Raw genomic sequence first — 22,875 nt, 5'->3', positions numbered from 1 at the left:
ATTTTTCATATAAATGGATAGTGTGAAGAAAAGATGGAGAAGACAGGGAATGGAGTCTTGTTAAGATGATCTCCATTGCAAAAACTTGTAAGACAGAGCATACAGTTTTTTCATTTGTATGCTTTCTTTTTCTTTTTTCCTTGTTTTTTGGGGTTTTTTTTTGGTTTGGAGGGGGGGGGGGGGGGGCTGCTCTTGTTGGGTTGAAGAATTCTGTGTAGATTCTTTAAGGTGTGAATTTTTAAATTTTTTTCTCTTAATCATGTACATTGTACAAATGAAAGTATACATGAACATTGAATAAAGGCCGAATTTTTGGCTTCTTGTTGGGTTGAAGAATTCTGCGTAGATTCTTTAAGATGTGTATTTTTTAATTTTTTTTCTCTTAATCGTGTACATTGTACTGATGAAAGTATACATGAACATTGCATAAAGGTCAAATTTTTGGCTTTCTGGATACTTTTGTAGCTTGTTGAATTTAGCATTTTACCAAATTATGCTTTCTATTTCGATTTAATGATCCAACAATTGTAAATGGCATGTTAATGGCTAACTTCTCGGATTAGAAAAGAGTTGGTAGAATCTTATTTTCTAGCCTCCGTAAATATCATGAGAATCAGGTGACTTTCATCGATATAAAAAAAAAAATAGGCAGATTCAAGAAAATTTCAAAGGTAATGTACATCATACAATAGGCCTGGATTTGAAGTACAGAAGTTTTATTTGCATTGTACATAGATGCGTTAGATTAGTAGCAAAATCTTAAAATTCTTAATTGAATATAAATATACAAAATTTAATGTTACCTTTTTTATTTATTTATATGATAATAGTCTTAAAAGACATTAAGCCTTTAACCTCACATACAACAATAACAACTCAGTAATAATCTCACTAGTGGGGTCTGGGAAGGGTAGAGTGTACGCAGACCTTACCCCTACCCCGGAGGGGCAATTTCACATAGTAATAATAATTTTATTATAATAATAATAATGATGAAGGTTAATTCATGTTAATAAGATATTAGCCATTTATTTGTAATATATTACCTTGAATATTGTTAACAAAAAATCTTATTTGCTAATATGAAGATTTGAGTAATTTAATTTAAAATTTTAATATAATTACTATTAAAAGAAAATAATCTTTCTCTTTTAATAAAGATTTCATTTTTTTTTTCTTTTAATCTATAGGCTTCATTTATCTAAGCGAAAAAATGATAAAATATATTATTAAATTTTTTGGGGGCCTCAAAATTTTGGGGCATAAAACAAAGGCTTTACTAGCCTACCCCTTGAGCCACTTTATGCACGATTGCATATTACAATAAATTTCACAAGTGATTTGGATGGTCTAATATTGGATGTAAGATGAATCGTGACACAACTATGTAAATTAACACCAAAACAAGTATTAACATCAACGGACATTGTACAAACACATTATTGCCCAAATTGCTATTACAATACCAACTAGTCCATAATTACATTTGAAAGAGCAAAAAAATGTTCATGAAATTATGCATCGCGTCAAATGTATCGTGTTACAAAGTGGACTGTCCAGGACTTCTTGCACTAATAACATCTTCAGCACATATCGAATCCCTTTCCTGGGGCAATAAGCACTGCTATTTGAATTCAAGATTGAAACAACACCTTGCAAGTGCCCATACGCAGGATTTTAGTACTTGATCAAAAGTATCCAAATTCAAATGCCGACTCCATTCCAAGGATAAATCCAGGGCCAACTCTTAAGCTGTTGTAGGATAAATAGTTATGCGCTTACAATTTTGGCAAAGAAAGAACACCCAGAAGATGAACTCAATTGTTATCTTCGGGCTTTGCTAGTCGAGTGCAAATATATTGCTACTGAAACAACGCTGCAAAGAAGCATAAAATTCTTTTCAGTTATGTGCCTTGTCAAATTTGTGGAATTTTCCCCAAGGGTTAAAACGAAGCAGTAAAACAAACCTTCACACTTTTTTTTGATAAGGTAAAGTAAAACAAATGTTCATACTTACGTGGAACCAAGGAAAAAGGCAAGGGAAAGGTGAAATCCAAATAGAAATACAGAAACAACTGCAGTCAGTAGCATTGCAACTGAAGTTGAATAGACCTGCAAACAATTACAAGCTATATTAAAATGGTATCTTGCAAGCTCTCAGTTCATAAGCAGATTGTGTGTGCGAGAGACTAAAATTTCCGTCCTTTCTTTGCGGCGCCACTGATTGAAAGATTGTCCGATGCCTGCATATGATAAATGTCCACCACTTGGTCGGCAAATCAACAGGCCTTGGGAGAAAAAACTAGCCGAAAGGATAGCTATACCTCCTCGAAAGCACACCAACTTAAAGCTAAAGAAGAGGAAGAGCAAGTCTCATAGTCAACTGCACCAGTCATTTCTATACCCTGAAGATGTGTGGGTATGGGTACATCCTTGATGCTAGAACTTCATAAGAGAAATCTAAGAGGCTCTTTAAATGGTAGCTAAACTTCATGCCTGATTAAAACAATGTCTTAGCACTCCAAAAATTAGTTGCCTAACCGCTGCCCTAAATTTCTAGCGATATCTTAAATATTTTGGCATGTCTGTTTTCTCTGTAATTACATATCAAGCAATAAGTTAGCAGCTTAGTGTGCATCATTTCTGGAGTGGGACCTCTAGTCCAGTTTACCTTAATTGCTCTACTCTTCAATTAGAAAAGCAACATAGCCTAGGAAAAGATAAAGCATATCAGACATTGTGCTCACAACATAGATATTCAAGGATGATCTCCTGGCGTACGATGCTTAGCACTAGATTGATGAACCCATCTAACGCAAACTAATGCAGATGCACAAACAGATAAAATGTAGAATGTCATCCCTACCTTCACAATATTGTCAGCATATTTCATCACCATTGATACTGCAATACCACTGCAGAGACAAGTCTTGGTCAGTAAACAATAGAAAAACTGCTTATCCATGATGCAATCAATCCAATTTAAAACAGTTGAATAACAGAATGTTAGATCAAAAACCACACGCAAAAGAAAAAACGGAATAATGCAGCCTATGAGAGGCTTACACCCAAAGTTACTCTATCCACATAACCCAGTAAACAGCTTAAATTGGAGGGGCAGTTAAATGGTTTTCAGTATATAAGCAAATCATACTGAATGCTTAACTAGGATTGCAAATGAACACAATAAGGATGAGTGTGCACAATATAAAAAATTAAAAGGACAGTACAACAACAACAATATACCCAATATATTCCCACATGCGGGGACAAAAAAAATAAAATTAAAATGACAGTACATTGAGCAAATACGGTAAACAAACACTTTAGGAAAAAAGCAGCATGGCAGCTTTTACCTAGTGGGTAGTATCTTTTATGTCAATTAACTCAACCAAGACACAATAGTTCCTTTAACTTAATGCTCATCAAGAGAACAACTTAAACGACTCAACTAAGCAACTGCAAAACACGGAGATTTTCCAAATAAATGTATGCCTCGGTAACATGAAATAGTTAGCACAAGAAAAGAGTACTTCCCAATGATCTTGTATTATTAGACAACATATCCATAATATTAAAATGTATAAACTACCGCTAAGAAGACTTAGAGGATATCAAACCTTAGTGCGTGGTTGAGAATCATGAGAACCGTAATCAGTGTATATCCATGGAAAAATCCACTGCAGAAGATAAGGTCAAATTGTAAAACTTTACATAGATCACAAAATATAAACCCCAATCTGATGAAATACTTGTCCTTTCAAGAAGAGCTATTGTCTGTTACAAACAGCGCATAATGCAAATATGTACTTTGTAAAGTGAAAGAAAGGAGTGCTATCAACTTACTCATTCATGACTGCGTCAAAATCTTGAGTCATTATTGCAAAAGCATTGAAGATCATCCCAAAGACATACAACCAGAAGTTCTGAACATTTATATTTCTTGAAGGTCGCTTCTTAATTATAGCCTGCAAAGTTAAAACAAAACTATGCACATTGTATCTGAGTCTACTTTACAAAACTATGCACATAGTATCTGAGTCTAGTTTACTTTAACATTACGATGAGCATTTTTCCATTATGTTGACGAAGCCTGAGATGGTAATTCAAAATTTACGTAAACAGGCATAACTATAGTAAAGCAAAATCATTCAGAAGCAGTTCTGAGGTCATTAAGTGCATATCTTTAAACTACTAATCTAATAGAACATATCTGAAAAGATGTACCTCTGTGTAAACTCCTGCAAAACCACTCAAAAGGGCCATTACCTGAAATCAAACAACGAGGTATTTCAACCATCAGAAGAATTTGTTTTAACCTTAATATTTTTTAGTCCCATGGAATATCTGCAACTTACAATAGCCATAACCCAACCTTGCAAAGGAGTCTGAAGAACATGATCAGAACTGTACAGAAAGCATCATTCATTAGAGAAACCCGTCAAAATATTTCATTTCTCCATTCATATAGAATCAACAGAACAAAGCAGTAACCATGATTCTCATCTTTTATCCTCCAGGCTGAAACACAAAAATCTATACAGCTATCCATCCATATAAGCAGTTCCAGAGATAAGATGCGGAAACTACTATGTTAAACTCACCTAGGATTAAGTTGTGCAGTGGTGCACCCAGCACACAGTAGAATGAAAGCAGCCCATTGAATCTCAGTTAACCTGAAAGCCAATCTTGCTTTGAGTGTGACAAAAAATAGAAGATCAAAATAGGTAAACAATTAGGAGCAGATTCTTAAAATACTATCCAGAAATATGACACAGTGTACCATACCCGCAGTCACCTTGAAAAACCACATACATTACCAGCTTCCTATAGTCATATCAGTCTTTTAAATCTTCTTTTTTATAAGAAAAGCTTTTCCTTGAAGAGTGCCTTTAGTGGAACCTTTTTCTGTTTTTACAGTTTTGGGATACATACAATATTCTTGATGACAAATGCATTTCATAGAGAATTTAAGATTCTCACTTTTTCCGTTACATGAATAAAATTCAAACTTCATAAAAGGACAAGCTTTTTCAGTTAATCCACCCTACAGAAAACAGTGCAGGACAATCTTGCGGTACAAGGTTTCAGGATAGATAGATATACCCCTAATCCTAATATTATAAACAATAAAGTCTACCAAGAATCAACTCAACTCCCAGACATGGCGCAACAAACTGTATAGGCTTTAGTGAGTGTTAACTGCTCCTTCGTTGACAAATCAAAGTGAAACTAAGGGGATACATAGCCACCCTGTTCCCATCCCTAAACAAAACAGATGCACACCATATATATGGAAACACAGAAAACTTTTTACTCTCCTATGCGGTGTGTTCCCATATGACACCCTTAATTAGTGAAAGGACTTACTTCCTTTTAAGAATAATTTGATACAATACGCCGGTGCTGATAATGTTCAAGTTCTTCAGTATCTGATATCCAGGAGCATCTACGTATGCAAAAATGTAATACTGCAAAGACCCGTGCGATTTCAATCAACTATATGCGAATAAACATGTGAGATAGAAGAACTAATCAAGTTTGGGAGTTAAAAAAGAAGAAATAACCAAAGAGAAAGCTAAACCTGCCTGAAGTAGATTCTTGACAAGGTAAAGTGCAGCGGGAATGGGATACACTTTAACTTCATCCCACGTAGTGCTCAACCTAAAAACAGCAAGAGATTAATAGATTATGAGAGAAAAGAACTAGCCTTTTTATAACAGAAAACAACCTTTTCTTTAACAGAAAACAAACCTTAGTATCTAAATTCTTATTCAACAGACAAGTTAAATAAAAATGTTTGACGGTCTGCAGTGTTAATCCACCAAGGCAATCTTCCAAAGGAGTAACTTATTTTGTTATTCATTAGTCATAAGTTGATATACAGATTACAGTGAAAATTTTAAAAGCTAATAGTAAATGGTTCAATGAAACCAAAGCTAATTCATATACATAGGAAAAGTCTAACAGTAAGATGGAATAAACACCAAAAGTTTGGATCTAAAAATCTGCTTAAGTTAACCATGAGCCTTGTGTGCAAATTCCCCTAAGATCTTACAAGGTAGGGTATCCAACTGAGTTTACTAATATGTGAAAATGCATTTTCCACAACAGCCAAGGGTTTAGCCTAGTGGTCAACGAAATGAGTACAAACCTTAGAAACCAAGGTTCAAATCCCAGCAAAGGCAAAAAATACCAGGTGATTATCTGCCCAAGCCATGGTAAGTAGAGTTACTCGAATACTATGTTGGTGGAAAGTAGCAGGTATTCGGCGGAATAGCCGAGGTGTGCGCAAATTGGTCCAAACACCACCATTATCACAACAATAACAACTACTCAGTCTCAAACAAGTTAGGATCGGATATATGATTTCTCCATTTAAATTCATCTCAAGCAAACACTATACAAAATAAATTAAAAAAGTATGATAAGTTCTCAATATATTCTCCTATCCCGAAATCTATGCTTGCAATGCTCAAGTAGAAATTTATAACACACAAAAAAAATGGGCAAAATTTAGCACTTTCAGCTTTGTATCCCCTGGAAACTGAAATTTAACAATAAAAATAGTGTTACAAACCTGTTATCATCAGTAATGCCGTCCTTTCTCCAGATTCTTACCAATGCCGCAAGAGACAATGCACATTTCAATGCCTCTACCTAATTACATGGAAGCTTTAAGTCAAATTACACAACAAAGTAACAATTGGGCAATAGTTTACGACTATAAACTCAAAACAACACTAAGAATCAGAAAATTAACTGTTCTTCCATTCCACTAACCAGAAAATTAGCAGTTGTTACACTGTACTCGTACTTTCCAGCTCTCTTCGACCACACAATGAGTATCGATTGTGAACTCGTGAGAACCGTCAGAATTAGTGTTACAGCTGACCTACAAACAAACAAACAAACAAAACATGAGCAATTATTCTCATTATTTAACACGGATCATTTCGCAATTTTTTTAAGCTGAAATGAGGATGAAAGAGAGTGAAAAACCTTCGGCTTTTCTGTTTTAGGCCATTAATCTCCGGCATTACTCCGATCGCGGCCATGATTTATACTTCCGATGATTTTCCGACCTCGAATTTCTAGGTTTTCATCAGGAGATTCGTCGAGCGCGTTAGGGAAGTGTGATAAAGATGCTTCCGAATCACAGTTAGCTCGGAGATTGCAGATTCAGTCACTGATGATGTGTGAAGAAATGGAAGGGGTATTGGGCTTGAACAATTCTATTGGATTGGGCTTTGAATATGGGTGATTTGCAGAAATAGGAAACTTTGGTAACACTATTAATTTTTTGACCCGCTTGCCACATGCGCATAACTTCAAATTATCCCTCAATTGTCCCATGAATAACGATTTTGACTTTTGACTTTAAAGTTTTGACCATGAAACAAGCAAAGGTCAAAAATCAAGATTATTGATTTTCAAGGTCATTGGTCATAATTTCTATTATTTCAGAAGCGTGCTAGAATTATTTTTGGTTCGTCTACAATTTTTTTTTTTTCTTATTTATCCTCTCTTTCTTTTTAATCGTTCTTCTAAAACTTAAATCGAGATCGTTAGTGAAGGAGGAAGCTCAAGAACAGCAAAAAAAAAAAAGGCAAGTTAGATGATTCAACGACTACACATAAATCCAATGGCTGCTCGATGGAATAAGGGGCCTAAAACTGAATCGTTATTAAAGGCCTTTGAAGGCAATATATCAAGAATTAAATATATCAATTTCTTCTAATATTTTCTTCCTAATTAATAATATAGCCGATTTATTTAATCATTCTTGAGATATTGTTGATCTTAGGTAAAGTTTTATTAATTTTATTTTCGAAAAATATCTTTCCGTTGGGGAAAATATCTTTATTTTTCTATGAGCAATATTATATAACCCAATCTTTTATTTCATTAGTATATTGATTAGAGTATTATCGATCTACTTGATAGTTTTTCGTAGTACTTTTGTTATAAAATAAGTCCAAAAAATCAATATTGAACTAATTAGTTCAAGGTATGTACAGAAGCCACCATAAAGTAAAAAATTGATCCAAGTTGAAGAGAATAAGAAGAATGGAGGAGGATCATTTAAGTGTATGTCATTCATTTGTTATACTTCAATTAAATTAGCCCTGAAAAATAACATAATGTTTGGACTATGCCATAATGATTATTGGCATAGCAAATGTTTGAAAGGATTTACTTACTATTATAAAGAATGGGCGTTGGCCTGTGCTAGCACGGGCACAACCAATTGAACTCGGATACGCACCTTTAATATTTCTTTGAAAATATTTATTGAAATTAAGTTTGAGTAAATTAACAATTTGGTATATTCATCTTTGTATATAATTACTTAGTCAGTATGAAATTGAGCTTTATTAAAATGAGGCGATTACAAGCCCCGATTCTCAAGGGGGCAAAACATTGATGGTAATTATATGATGACATTTTGAATTCATATTTTTTCTTTTTAAAGTATATTAATAAATAAAATAAAAAACTCTTTTCCTTCTCACATTTGACTCTAAAAATATTTTTTCTTGCTCTTGAATTCCTAATTCTATTCCAAGTATGCATTTGTCTTCTTACTATTGGTCATCGGTATTTGTGTAAAGTGTCCGTATTTAAAATTAATTTATATTCATCCTTAATCAAATTTAGAGGTTTTAGTTCTTTTTTATAGCTGCATTAGTAATTTTTGTGCTCAATCTTAATTTAAAAATGAATTGATTTTCTGTTTGTTTTAGAAATTAGTCAAATTGACCTTAAAATAAAATTTATAAATCAAATATTTGAAATTAATAAATTAATAAGTTGATCCTTGTCAAATTTTTAGTCCCATTTTACGTGCATTTTTATAGTATAATACAATTTTCTTCATTATAGTTCAGTGTTGAAATTAGTTGAAAAATTAATTAGTATGATTATATTTCCAAGTATTTTTAATTTATTAAGTCTTAATTGAATCTAAGCTATTGTGCAACAATAAATTTTACCAGAAAGAGGTAATTTAATATTGCATAATGCCATGATAACTTTAGAAGTAACTAAATATTTTCTTATTATTTTTATCAGCAAGCAAGTTAATTATAAATTTAATATGATTAAGTAGAACACAAATTCCTTTTTCTATTGAAATATTTACGCCACTTGTGGTTATTTAACAAAAAACTTGATTATTTTTTTAAAAAATAATTTATAAACTTTTCCAAAAATTTAGTCACATAATTTACATATAGTGGTAATTCACTATAGACTAATTACATAACCAGGAGCTAAAAGATTAATATAAGTGTATGCAATTAGTAAATAGTGACAATTGTAATGATAAGAGTGGGTGAAAAATGCAAAGTTGAGAGACGGTTTAGGTAGTGAGGGGACGTGGGGTCCACATGGGAGAGAACAAACTACAAAGTAAAGCTATGTGAGAAGTGTGTAGTGAAGGTCAAGGTACTCAAAATTTTATATAGCAGCTATAGTAATATTCCTTTGTAGCCTACCATAATGTTCCATTTTACCTGAAATGACCAAATTATCCTTACAACCCCAAGCAGACATGTCGTCCAACTGTGTGCTTAACTCCCTCTTATTAGATTGTAGAATTATAGGAGTAATTATTTAAAATATACTTGTTATATATATAATATGAGTAATATTTGGGGTCCTATATTTGTTGGGGCCCAAAGCCTTGGCTTTAGTTGCCTTAGGGCTAAGCTGCCTCTACATAAATCGAGGATTATGTACTGAGAAGTTAAGATCAAGCAAGTGATTACCACACAAGTATATTAAAGATATCTAGATGTTAAAAAGTTAATGTGGTTACATGTAGTTAGGCATACAAAAGAAGCCGATCAACCACAAGCACGTTAATAAGATTAACATTGCAAGTTATCTTCACGATTATTTGAGCCCCATGTAAATATGATGTCGATTTTTAGAAATTAGATTTTTATTATGTTTGCCCATACGAGGGGCAATGTTGAATTCAAAGTATTTTCATTTGGTTCATATTACGAATCTTATTCTAATTTTAATAGGAAAAAAGAAAGAATGAAATATAAATAAGGACATATTTTGTATATAGTTTATTTTATTTGACAATTTTTTTCTTCAAAAACCAAGCTTATGCATGTGGGATAAAATTAGGAAATTTTACCTCTTATATCAAAGATATATACCCTATTTATTATAAACCAAAAATATTTTAAAATATTATTTTCTATAGCTATCTTTTATATTTTATTTTCTATAGCAAAATAGGTATTTATGGTATATACTATAATTGAGGCGTGAAATACGCTATTTATGTTTTTCCTCTCTCTTTCTTTCAATTAACACACAATTCTCTCTCATAATTTTTCTTCTTTCTTTATCTCTTCCTTCTCTTTCTCTTCGAGCAAAATACATGCTTTTAATCGTGAATTCTCTGGCCGGAACTTCTAGGGTTACTGCAATTGAAAACACTTCTAAAATGTTGGGAGAAAGAGGGGAAAGACGAACCTTTTCATCAAAATCAGATTCCTCCATAGCAGGGAGGGATCGTCGCTATGAGGCTAGGGCTACTACGCGTAGAGAAAAAATGATGTCAGAATAATCTGAGTAGAGCATGGGTAATGTAACATGAACGACGGATACTGTAATATTTTCTACGCCGGAGAAGATTTGAGGGTCGGGGTTTTTATTCTTCTCCATTTTTAGTTTTAATACAATGTAACAGTATTTTGCTTGGCCGAAAAACGCCATCTCTGATGAACTTTCTTCTCTTCTTTGTTATTTAGTCACATACAATGATACAGATACATTATATTATGTACAAATTCACTAATAGCTTGTTTGGCCAAGCTAAAAAAATCTGCTTATTTTGAGAAGTATTTTTTCCAAAAGTGCTTTTCAAATAAGTACTTTTGAAGAGAAGCAGTTTGTTAGCCTGTTTGGCCAAGCTTCTCAAGAGGCCATGACGAGCTCTGGGCATATATGATTTTTTTGCTCGTACTTTGTCAAATTATAGTAAAGTTTAAGATATCGTCCCACAGAGATTGGAACCACCTAGGCTACAGATTTGTATTGTCTGTCACCGTTTGAGAGAATCAAATTGGTAAGGAGAGAGTTGTTGAAAAAATTAGAAAAATAAAAGCAATAAATATTTATAGTCTTATAACAAAAGATAGAGATTGGGATATTGTGAATCAGCAAGATAAACCATTATAATAAAATCAAAATTTTATTATTTATTTCTCTATTTAATGAAATGATCGCTTATTTCTAATTCAATCAAATCATATAAAAGTAACCAATTAATAACACCTCTTTCGATTAGTGTAGTCAGTCGATTAACAGTGAAATAAAGACCTTGTTTGAAGAATGATCACTTATTTCTAAGACATCACTCCATATAACAACAATATATAAATAGTACCGCCTGCGCTTAATGTTATTAATTTATTGACAGTTAGTGACATTAAACAATAGTTGACTAATAACACCTCTTTCGATTAGTGTAGTTAACCAATTAAAGTAATGGCTTCAAACAAGAATTATCTTAGTTGAATGCACCAAGTGAGAAAAAACCTCTTTCGATTAGCCTTTTCTAAATCAATAAACTTATTTAAATCTTTCTCTTCTCCCGAATAAGAAACAAAATAACAAGATAAAGATTTCAGTAAGTGATATAATTATATCAAATAATAGAAATAATCAATATCAAATACCCTGGTGTATAATGATGATAAAGAGAAAATATCAACATAAGAAGATAATAAAATTAAGATAATTATTATAACACTTTTATGGCTTCATCTAATATCCCAACCAAAGAAAATTACTCTATTATGGAGAAAAGATAAAATAGAAAAATACTATTCCTACAATAAGATAAATAGCTTTTAAAACTAAAAAAAAATAATTAAAGTTGGTTTTCTTTGCTCAAGAATGGTTCTCCTTTCAATTGAAGTTTACGCCCTTTTTATAGGGACAAACACAAGCATAAATTCCCAAGGATGTCATCCTTGACCTGGGATGTTGTATGGGATGTCATCCTTGGTCTGAGTTGATCAATTTTCTCCGGCTGTTTCTTCCACGGATATCATCCTTAGAATTGAGGATGACATCCTTGGATCGGGGATGCCATTCTTGGCCTTTTTGCTATCTCTGCTTGAACACTCTTCTTTTTTCTTTTCTTTTTTATTTTTTTTTCTGCAACTTATATTAATAATTTGTACAAATATTAAACAAAGCGCCATATCTATAAATAAAGTATTTGTTTATTTAATATAATATATACCTAAAAACATATATAATATATACTTATCAAATACCCCCATACTTGAACGTTTGCTCGTCCTCGAGCAAAGTACACAGAATAAAATAGCGGTTAAATTTTTTAAAATAAAATTATGTGAACTTTCTGCAAACAAGAATATAACCAAGATCAAACCACGAGTTCAAATAATCTTTAATCGTACTCATATTTACTTATTGAGAACCAAAATTATAATAGTTTTAAATCCCAAGTATGTCTCACCAAATGAAGATAGATGCCCATAAATCACAATATATCAATACAAAACAAAGAAGGACATTGAAAAATTCGCACACTCTCAACAAAGAAGTATCTCAAGCCACTAAAAATTTTCATAAGCTTGACTATCATGTTGTCACGACCCAAAATCTCACATGTCGTGATGGCGCCTATCTCAATACTAGGCAAGCCGAAAATCTCAATAATCTCTTTTAAATTTGAAAATAAAATAATTAAATTCAGCAAAGAAAATCTCACAATTTCAAATATAACACTCGCAAAATCCGGTATCACTGGGTACATGAGCATCTAAATGAATATAAAGTTTGGCTGATAAATATCACTGTCTGAAGTATAGAATAGTACAATAACTAAACAGGAAGGGAATCAAGTCTGCGGTCGTCAAGCAGCTACCTTGATACTCTCAAACAGAAATAACTCAGAATTATAGCAGTCGTCGTATCCGGGAGCTTCTGGATCTGCACACGAGGTGCAAAGTGTAGTATGAGTATAACTGACTCAATAAGTAACAAGACTAAACCTCTGGGCTGAAATAAATGATGAGCTCCGCAGGTACAATCCAGTAAAAATAATGGTACAAAAATGTAGGCATGCTTTCAAGTTCAACAGTTGAATTCAATACAAGTGAAATAGATCAATACTGCATGATATGAGGCATATGACATCTCAGTAGAAAAACCTCATGTAAATACTGGTCACAAATTATCCAGTCACTTGGTACTGTTTATGGCCAATCCAACCCAGGGGTGTTCCAACCCGTATATATATGCACATTGACTGACAGTCAGTCACCCAGTATCGTATAAGGCTAGTCGAGCCCTGGATAATTTATCCCCAAATATAAATGATACGAACAAGATCCATGTCCAGATAAACTCATTACAATACAAATAAGTAAGGCAAGTCCATGCCCTAAGAAAATCCATCCCATATATATATATATATATATATATATATATATATATATATATATATATATATATATATAAGTAGTAAGTAAGGCAAGTCCATACCCTGGGAAGTCCATCCCAAATATCGATGATCATCTACGCTCACTGGGGTGTGTACAGACTCCGAAGGGGCTCCTTCAGCCCAAGCGTAATACAAAGCCAATATGGCCTACTGCAGGCGGGCAGTCCCGATCCGTAAAATAACAAAGCCTATAAGGCCTGCTGCAGGCGGGCAGCCCCGATCCATAAAATAGTAAAGCCAATATGGCTTACTGCAGGCGGGCAACCCCGATCCATTTAATAATAACATATATAAATCCAAATGGCCTACTGCGTTGCGCAGCTCAATCCCATATATATATACTCACAATGGACAATTATTACTGAGTGTGAAATGTATATTTTAGAACAATTAATTCAACAACATCACGACCCCATGGGTCCTAAAATATCGGCACATAGCTTAAATATGATCTTTATTACTAGCCTCAGCTAAATTCCTCTAACAGGTGCCACATGTTCAGATAATAACATGATTCTTTAATCTTTACAGCTGCACGGGATTTATTCAAGACACAATTTATATGGTGCACGTTCACACGCTCGTCACATATCGTGAGTGTCACCTCCGAACAATTTATATCATACCAAATTCAGGGATTCATACCCTCATAACCAAGTTTAGAAGTGTTACTTACCTCAAACCGTGTAAATCTTTATTCCGCTATGCCCTTTCCACGAGAATTGGTCTCCGAAAGCCTCGTATCTAGCCATAATTAATTCGATTCAGTCAATACCAATTATTGTAATTAATTCCATAAAGAGATACTAATTTTCCAATAAAATCCGAAATTAACTCAAAAATCGCCCGCGGGGACCACGTATCGGAACCCGACAAAAGTTACAAAATATGAACGGCCATCCAAACACGAGTCCAACCATATAAATTTTACAAAATTCCGATAGCAACTCGACCCTCAAATCTTCAGTTAAAGTCTTTGAAGATTTCTACCATTTTCAACCTAATCTATACTCATTTGAACTCAACAATCTTTCCATAAACCTTATTGATATATATAAATTATACTATTACACCCAAGAATCATACTATTAATCACCCATCTTTACCCAAACTCGAAATTGAAGACTAGGGGTTAGAACCTTACCTCTTGGGTGAAGATCTTGTGATATTTCCTTGTTGGATTTCAAAGCTTGAACAAGATCTTGATGAACAAAGCACTTGAGCTTCTTTCTCTCTCTCTAGAACACTCTCCCTTCTCTCTAAAAAAAATATCAGATTGTTGCTCCAAAATGAGTCCCAAAGCCTATTTATCAAAATGGGCTCGGGTTATGAAAATAAAAAAAGTAACCCTCTGAAAGCAGGTCTGCGGTCGCATAATGGACCGCAGAATGGGTATGCGGGCCGCAAAATTGGTGCCCAACACTGGGCTCTTCTGGTCCATTCTGCGACCAGTTTTGCGGTCGCATAAGCAGTTTTGCGATCGCATATTTGGTCGCAGCATTGCATTTTTCTAGCCTTTGGTAATTTGGTCATAACTTCTTGTAAGAATGTCCAAATGACGAACGTTTTGAAACGTTAGAAACTAGACTCAAATATATTTCATTTGATAGATAATGCACCATATAACACTTTGTATCATGAGAGCTATACTCATTTGAAGTTAGGTATTGTGCGAACTCACTTGAAACTTTAGTCTTATGAAATTTTCAACTTTTACATTCAATGCCGAAACCTACCGAATCAAGTCCGATTGACCTCAAATTTTGCACACAAGTCATAAATGACATAATGAAGCTATTACAATTTTCACAATCAGATTCCGACCTCGATATCAAAAAGTCAACCCCCGGTCAAACTTCCCAAAAATTTAACTTTCGGCATTTCAAGCCTAATTTCACTACGGACCTCCAAATAATTTTCCGGACATGCTCCTAAGTCCAAAATCACCATACGGAGCTATTGGAATCATCAAAACTCTATTCTGGGGTTGTTTACATATAAGTCACCATCCGGTCAACTATTTCAACTTAAGCTTCCAACATGAAATTTTATTCTTCCAAGCTAACCCCGAAATACCTTAAAACCAAAACCAACAATTCACACAAGTCATAATACCTCATAGGAAGTTATTCAAGATTTCAAATAGTTGAAAGGAGCGTAAATGCTCAAAATAACCTGTCGGGTCGTTACAATCTCCCCCACTTAAACATACGTTCGTCCTCGAACGTGCCAAGAGTTGTTCCTAAGCCTTTAAATCACTGTTCCTCTTTACCATGCACATACCTGGGGTGATCCCACATCACCCTATTCCATATAGGCCTGACAACATAATACAACTGAAAATCTTTAATTTAATCTTAGCCCCAAAAAACCTTGGAATTCAATTCCCAAACTTTCAGAATTTCTTTTCCAGACACGAATCTTACATTTACACATTGTATGAGTCTGAACAAGATGCATCGAGCTATAACTATAATCACAAATATAATCACCCAGCATATTACACAACTCGCTCTCTCGTAGCACCATTCCTGATCACAATAACTACTCCAAACCAACAAAGTACAAGTATTAAACCTCGCATTCAACAGAACCTCATTCCAAAACCTTCGTACACTGCCAATTATGAAAGAAACAATCAATAATTCATAACCTCTTATCAGATCGACAAGTCATGGAGCTCTCTCGCCCCAACCAGAACCACAATCCTCTCGAATATACAATAATCAAGCCTGATAGTACCCATTCTAGGTCCAATAATGTTATTTTGTTAAATACAATTGTCCCACAGACACGCCACATCGATATAACTTAAGACACAACTGCGCAATCTGTATACCCAAATATGGGAGATGTCTCAAAGTAGAGAACTATATTGTAAGTTCAACAAGCACCACCACAATTGTAATGCTATAAGCTCATTATTATTATATGTAGTAGAACCCATACAAACAAGTCTAATAACAGTAACCAGCTTTTCTAGAGCTCACACTAATATCACTCGCATGGACAACTCACGTGCTATAGTATCAATATCTGAACCTGCACGGACAACTCACGTGCCAATAATATCAATAATTTGAATATCAAAAGTCTATCAACCAAGAGAGTACCGTAATACCAATGAATATCTGTAATCCAAAACAATTTTTAAAAAAACTTTTAACCGCATACCCTTCTCAAGGATTACCGAGAAACTATAACATTAATCTAATATATAACACTGACAATTCCGTTTAGGATTTGTGATCTTCCTTTCAAGAATGAATTGCCACCTTGTACCTATAAATCTAAATCCCTCACAACACACCGCTATGCTCAAATCTAACTTGCACCTCCCGAACAAGCCGGAGGACATGTGCTCTTTTAGCACAATTAACACTCAAATAAGTAACCCTACCTTAACATGACCAATCAAATTCATACTTCGTGTGCACTACATCCTTCAAAATAACAACTTACTCATTCCATAATTTTCATACTTTCATAAAATGCAATGTAACATGCATTCAAGAAATTTTCTTACTCGAGTCATCCCCGTTCTCAACCTATGCAAGTCATAACTAATCAACAGTATGCCTCGAACCAAAACCAATACCACACCTAATCGTGCAATCAAATCGTAGATAGCAGACTCCCCCACTTGGCCCAAGGCCATATAACAAAACATCTGATATCTCACCATACCCAGTTAATATCTAAATTGACCATACTAAGCAATAAAAGACCAATTTATGTCTCGTCCCCCAATAATTCCCACACACGACCGATACACCCGGTACACAATTATAGTATCGCCCATCGACGTGGATACATGAACAAGTGAAACTAAGGACTCGCAGGGCATATCCAAAAATGAACAAAATATGATGAAACCAGGATCAAATAATATAGATGCCTCCCTGTGGTACACTAAGACAATACCTGTGATCACTGCATCTGAAGCAACAACATCTGGCCTGGCAGGAAAAGCATAGAATCGTCCCTGACCGCCACCGGATCGGCCTCCCCCTCTTGGGCGACCCCTAGCTAACTGAACTCCACCCTGAGCTGACTCCTCTACTGAACTGTACCTCGCGTACGGCGGGGACAATATTTCCTCACATGGCCTAGCTCTCCACACTCATAGCACTCCATCTCGAAGAATGGTGGCGAGTTTTGAGGCGGACCGCAGGAATCAGAATGACTACCAAAAGGACCTGGTACGTATGATCCTTGGACTGATAGTGCACGGAGCGTACTTGGGGCTGGAAGTGCACTGAAAGATGACTGACTCTAATGAAAACTGTATGAACCATGGTAAGATGATGCACCACTGTGAACTGGATGATTCGTCTGAGCATGTCTATAAGAACGACCCCTACCGCGGTAAAACTGACCCCCTAAAGGAACACTGATGTAATCACCTGGACCACGAGGCCTCTTAGACCCTCTCTCTCTACGTTCCTGGCTACAAACCATCTCTATCTGCCGAGAAATGTCTACTACCTCATCAAAAGTAGCACCAGATACTCTCCCTAGTCATAAGTAATTGCAGCTGATATGTAAGGCCATCAATGAATCTCATAATCCTCTCCCTATCAGTGGGAACTAACCAGACTGCGTGACGAGCCAACTCAGAAAATCTCATCTCCTACTGCATCACGGACATATCACCCTAGCGAAGCTGCTCAAATTGTCTGTGCAACTCCTCTCTGTGGGATTGAGGCACAAACTTCTCCAAAAAGACCACGGAGAATTGTTGCCAAGTAAGGGGTGTTATGCCAACATGCCTACGCCTCTCGTAAGTCTCCCACCATCTGAGTGCAGTCCCAAAAAATTGAAAAGTAGTGAATGAGACCCCACTGGTCTCCAGAATACCCGTTATCTGAAGCATCCATTGACACTTATCCCGAAAATCCTGAGCATCCTCTGACTCAGTTCCGCTAAATGATGGAGGTTGAGGCCTCTCAAATCTCTCAAGTATCATCTGCTCATCATCTGCCATAACAGGAACTACCGGGGCTTGAGCAGCTGCAGCCGACTGGGCTGGTAGTACCCCTGGTATCTGGAGTCCCTGTACTACCTGGTCTGGAGTAAGAGCAATAGGGGTATGAGTACCTCCCCCGGTCTGAGAAGTGGCAGGTGCTGCCTGAGCCGAAACCACCTGAGCATGACCATTGCAGACTGCCAATATCTAAGCCAAAGTCTCCTGAATGACTAGAATCTCAATTGGTACAGCTGGTACCTAAGCTGATCTTGTCGGCTCAACTATATCCGCAATCTGCTCTTGAGTTGGAGCAACTGATGGTACTACCGGTATTGGTCTAACTGTGGTACGAGCTACACCTCGGCCCCGGTCTCTACCACAACCTTGGCCTCTCGCGGCCCTAACTGGTGGCACTGGTAGCTTACCGTCCGATTCATTAGTACATGTTCTCACCATCTGTGAGAGAATAGAATAACAGAAATTTAGCTTCCGGAATCAATAAATTCACACGACAGAATACAAGAAAGTGAAATTTTTCCTAAGGGTTTTGCAACCTCTCGAAGATAAGTATATACGTCTCTGTACTGATCCGCAAGACTCTACTAAACCTGTTCATGACTCGTGAGACCTATGTAACTTAGGCTCTGATACCAACTTATCACGACCCAAAATCTCACCTGTCGTGATGGCGTCTATCTCAATACTAGGCAAGCCAAAAATCTCAATAAAATACCATATCTTTTAAATTTGAAAATAAAATAATTAAATTCAGCAGAGGAAATCTCACAATTTCAAATATAACATCCCCAAAACCTGGTGTCACTGAGTATATGAGTATATAAATGAATACAAAGTCTGACTGCTAAACATCACTGTCTGAAGTATAGAATGGTACAATAACTAAACAGGAAGGGAATCAAGTCTGCGGTCGTCAAGCAGCTACCTTGATACTCTCCAACAGAAATAACTCTGAATTTTAGCAGTCGTCGTATCCGGGAGCTCCTGGATCTACACACAAGGTGCAGAGTGTAGTATGAGTACAACTGACTCAATAAATAACAAGACTAACCTCTACGCTGAAAGAAATGATGAGCTCCGCATGTACAGTCCAGTAAAAATAATGGTACAGAAATGTAGGCATGCTTTCAAGTTCAACAGTTAAATTCAATACAAGTGAAATAGATCAATAATGCATGATATGAGGCATATGACATCTCAGTAGAAAGACCTCATGTAAATACTGGTCACAAATTATCCTATTACTTGGTATTGTTTATGGTCAATCCAGTCCAGGGGTATTCCAACCCATATATATATATATGCACATCGAGTGACAGTTAGTCACACAGTACCATATAAGGCTAGTCTAGTCTTGGGATAATTTATCCGCAAATATAAATGATACGAACAAGATCCATGTCCAGATAAACTCATTACAATACAAATAAGTAAGGCAAGTCCATGCCCTAGGAAAATCCATCCCAAATATATATATATATATATATATATATATATATATATATATATATATATATATATATAAGCAGTAAGTAAGGCAAGTCCATGCCCTGAGAAGTCCATCCTGAATATCGATGATCATCTACACTCACTGAGAGTGTGTACAGACTCCGGAGGGGCTCTTTCAGCCCAAGCGTAATACAAAGCCAATATGGCCTACTGCAGGCGGGCAGTCCCGATCCGTAAAATAACAAAGCCTATAAGGCCCGCTGCAGACGGACAACCCCGATCCATAAAATAGTAAAGCCAATGAGGTCGGCTGCAGGCGGGCATCCTCGATCCATTTAATAACAACATATATAAAGCCAATTGGCCTACTGCGTTGCGCAGCTCAATCCCATATATATCCTCACAATGGACAATTATTACTGAGTGTGAAATGTATATTTTAGAACAATTAATTCAATAACATCACGACCCCATGGGTCCTAAAATATCGGCGCATAGCCTAAACATGATCTTTAATACTAGCCTCAACTAAATTCCTCTAATACGTGGCACATGTTCATATAATAACATAATTCTTGAATCTTTACAACTACACCGGATTTATTCAAGACATAATTTATATTGTGCACGTCCACTCGCTCGTCACCAATCGTGAGTGTCACCTCTGAACAATTTATATCATACCAAATTCGGGGATTCATACCCTCAGTACCAAGTTTAGAAGTGTTACTTACCTCAAACCGTATAATTCTTTATTCCGCTAGACCTTGCCATGAGAATCGGTCTCCGAAAGCCTCGTATCTAGGTATAATTAATTCGATTCAGTCAATGCTAATTATTGTAATTAATTCTATAAGGAGATACTAATTTTTTAATAAAATTCGAAATTACCTCAAAAATGCCCGTGGGGTCCATGTCTCGTAACCCGAGTTTCAAAAGTTACAAAATATGAACGCACATCTAACCACGAGTCCAACCATATAAATTTCACCAAATTCCGACATCAACTCGACCCTCAAATCTTCAATTAAAGTCTTTGAAGATTTCTACCATTTTCAACCCAATCTATACCCATTTGAACTCAACAATCTTTTCATAAACCTTATTGATATGTATAAATGATACTATTACACCCAAGAATCATACTCTTAATCACCCATCTTTACCCAAATTTAAAATTGAAGACTAGGGGTTAGAACCTTACCTCTTGGGTGAAGATCTTGTGATATTTCCTTGTTAGATTTTAAAGCTTGAACAAGATCTTGATGAACAAAGCACTTGAGCTTCTTACTCTCTCTAGAACACTCTCCCTTCTTTCTAAAAAAGTCAGATTGTTGCTCCAAAATGAGTCCCAAAGCCTATTTATCAAAATGGGTTTGGGTTATAAAAATAAAAAAATTAACCCTCCGAAAATAGGTATGTGGTCGCATAATGGACCGCAGAATGGGTATGCGGGCCGCAAAATCGGTGCCCAAAACTGGGCTCTTCTGGTCCATTTTGCGACAAGTTTTGCGGTAGCAGAAGCAGTTTTGCGATCGCATAATTGGTCGTAGAATTGTATTTTTTTAGCCTTTGGTAATTTGGTCATAACATCTTGTAGGAATGTCCAAATGAAGAACGGTTTGAAGCGTTAGAAACTAAATTCAAATATCTTTCTTTTAATAGGTAATAAACCATATAACACTTTGTATCATGAGAGTTATACTTATTTGATATTAGGTCTTGTGCGAACTCACTTGAAACTTTAGTCTTATGAAATTTTCAACTTCTACATTCAATGCCGAAACCTATCGAATCAAGTCCGATTGACCTCAAATTTTGTACACAAGTCATAAATAACATAATAAAGCTATTCCAATTTCCATAATCGGATTCCAACCTTTATATCAAAAAGTCAACCCCTCGGTCAAACTTCCCATAAATTTAACTTTTGGCATTTTAAGCCTAATTCCACTACGGACCTCCAAATAATTTTTCGGACATGCTCCTAAGTCCAAAATCACCATACGGAGCTATTGGAATCATCAAAACTCTATTCTGGGGTTGTTTACATATAAGTCACCATCCGGTCAACTATTTCAACTTAAGCTTCCAATATGAAATTTTATTCTTCCAAGCTAACCCCGAAATACCTTAATACCTAAACCGACAATTCACACAAGTCATAATACCTCATAGGAAATTATTCAGGACTTCAAATAGTTGAAGGAGCGTAAATGCTCAAAACGACCGGTCGGATCGTTACACATGTGGTTCTCCACTAATATAGGAGTCTTTGAGTTGAGATCATGTAGGGCTTTAATAAGGTTGTAATGTTGGTACAAGGATAAGTAAGATGCATATGGATAAAGTGACTCAAGTCTCTTACAAGCACCACAATACTTTTAACAATTAAGCACCAATGTCTTTATTCTTTCTAAAACAAATTAACCTCCTTTCTTTTATTGTCTTTCCCTTTTCAACTCTTTCAGTGTTTTTCTTGTTTTCCCTTCTTTTTTTTCAGTTGTCAAAATTCTCTTTGTTGCTATAAAAAAAAATCCTCTTTTTTTTTTTTTTCACAAGCAATAATTTATTTCTTTTAAAGTCACATGACAACATTCTCAAAAAATTAGTAAACCCAACAATCATTCTTTCATTTCTTCCTTCCACTACAACTCCCTCACACTTAGTTTTTTGAATTTTCAAAGTGCCGGAAAGAAAATAGGGTGAACAAATAGATGTGATAATAAAAATAGGCTAAGGGTTAAAGTTTGGCTATCAAAAAACTAAGGGATAATTTATTTAGGTTCAAAGGGATTGGCAAGTGATTAAATATAATTAAGGCAGGTTAATTTAGGTAATGGTTCAACAAGGAAGGCCTACTTTCATTTCTCAACTCAAAAATCTACCTAGAATTTCGCCTCGAACCACATTTAAGACAAGTTCTAGA

At 35.3% G+C, this 22,875-nt stretch overlaps 1 protein-coding gene across 1 annotated transcript; it reads right to left on the bottom strand.

The window, feature by feature from the left end:
* Positions 1–1,375: 1,375 nt before the first annotated feature.
* On the bottom strand, positions 1,376–7,245 carry LOC104120375 (CMP-sialic acid transporter 2). The gene is made up of 13 exons (XM_009632131.4): positions 7,003–7,245; positions 6,784–6,895; positions 6,581–6,660; positions 5,589–5,664; positions 5,371–5,471; positions 4,605–4,676; positions 4,359–4,407; positions 4,228–4,269; positions 3,847–3,968; positions 3,621–3,680; positions 2,867–2,915; positions 2,018–2,112; positions 1,376–1,876 (listed from the first exon to the last, which is right to left on the bottom strand). Exons 1-13 carry the CDS (start codon positions 7,056–7,058, stop codon positions 1,825–1,827), a joined length of 966 nt encoding a protein of 321 aa, XP_009630426.1. The 5' UTR covers positions 7,059–7,245; the 3' UTR covers positions 1,376–1,824.
* Positions 7,246–22,875: the final 15,630 nt, after the last annotated feature.

Source organism: Nicotiana tomentosiformis, chromosome 5, assembly GCF_000390325.3.
Source record: "Nicotiana tomentosiformis chromosome 5, ASM39032v3, whole genome shotgun sequence".
NCBI lineage: Eukaryota > Viridiplantae > Streptophyta > Magnoliopsida > Solanales > Solanaceae > Nicotiana > Nicotiana tomentosiformis.
This window is presented reverse-complemented; position numbering and strand designations above follow the sequence as displayed.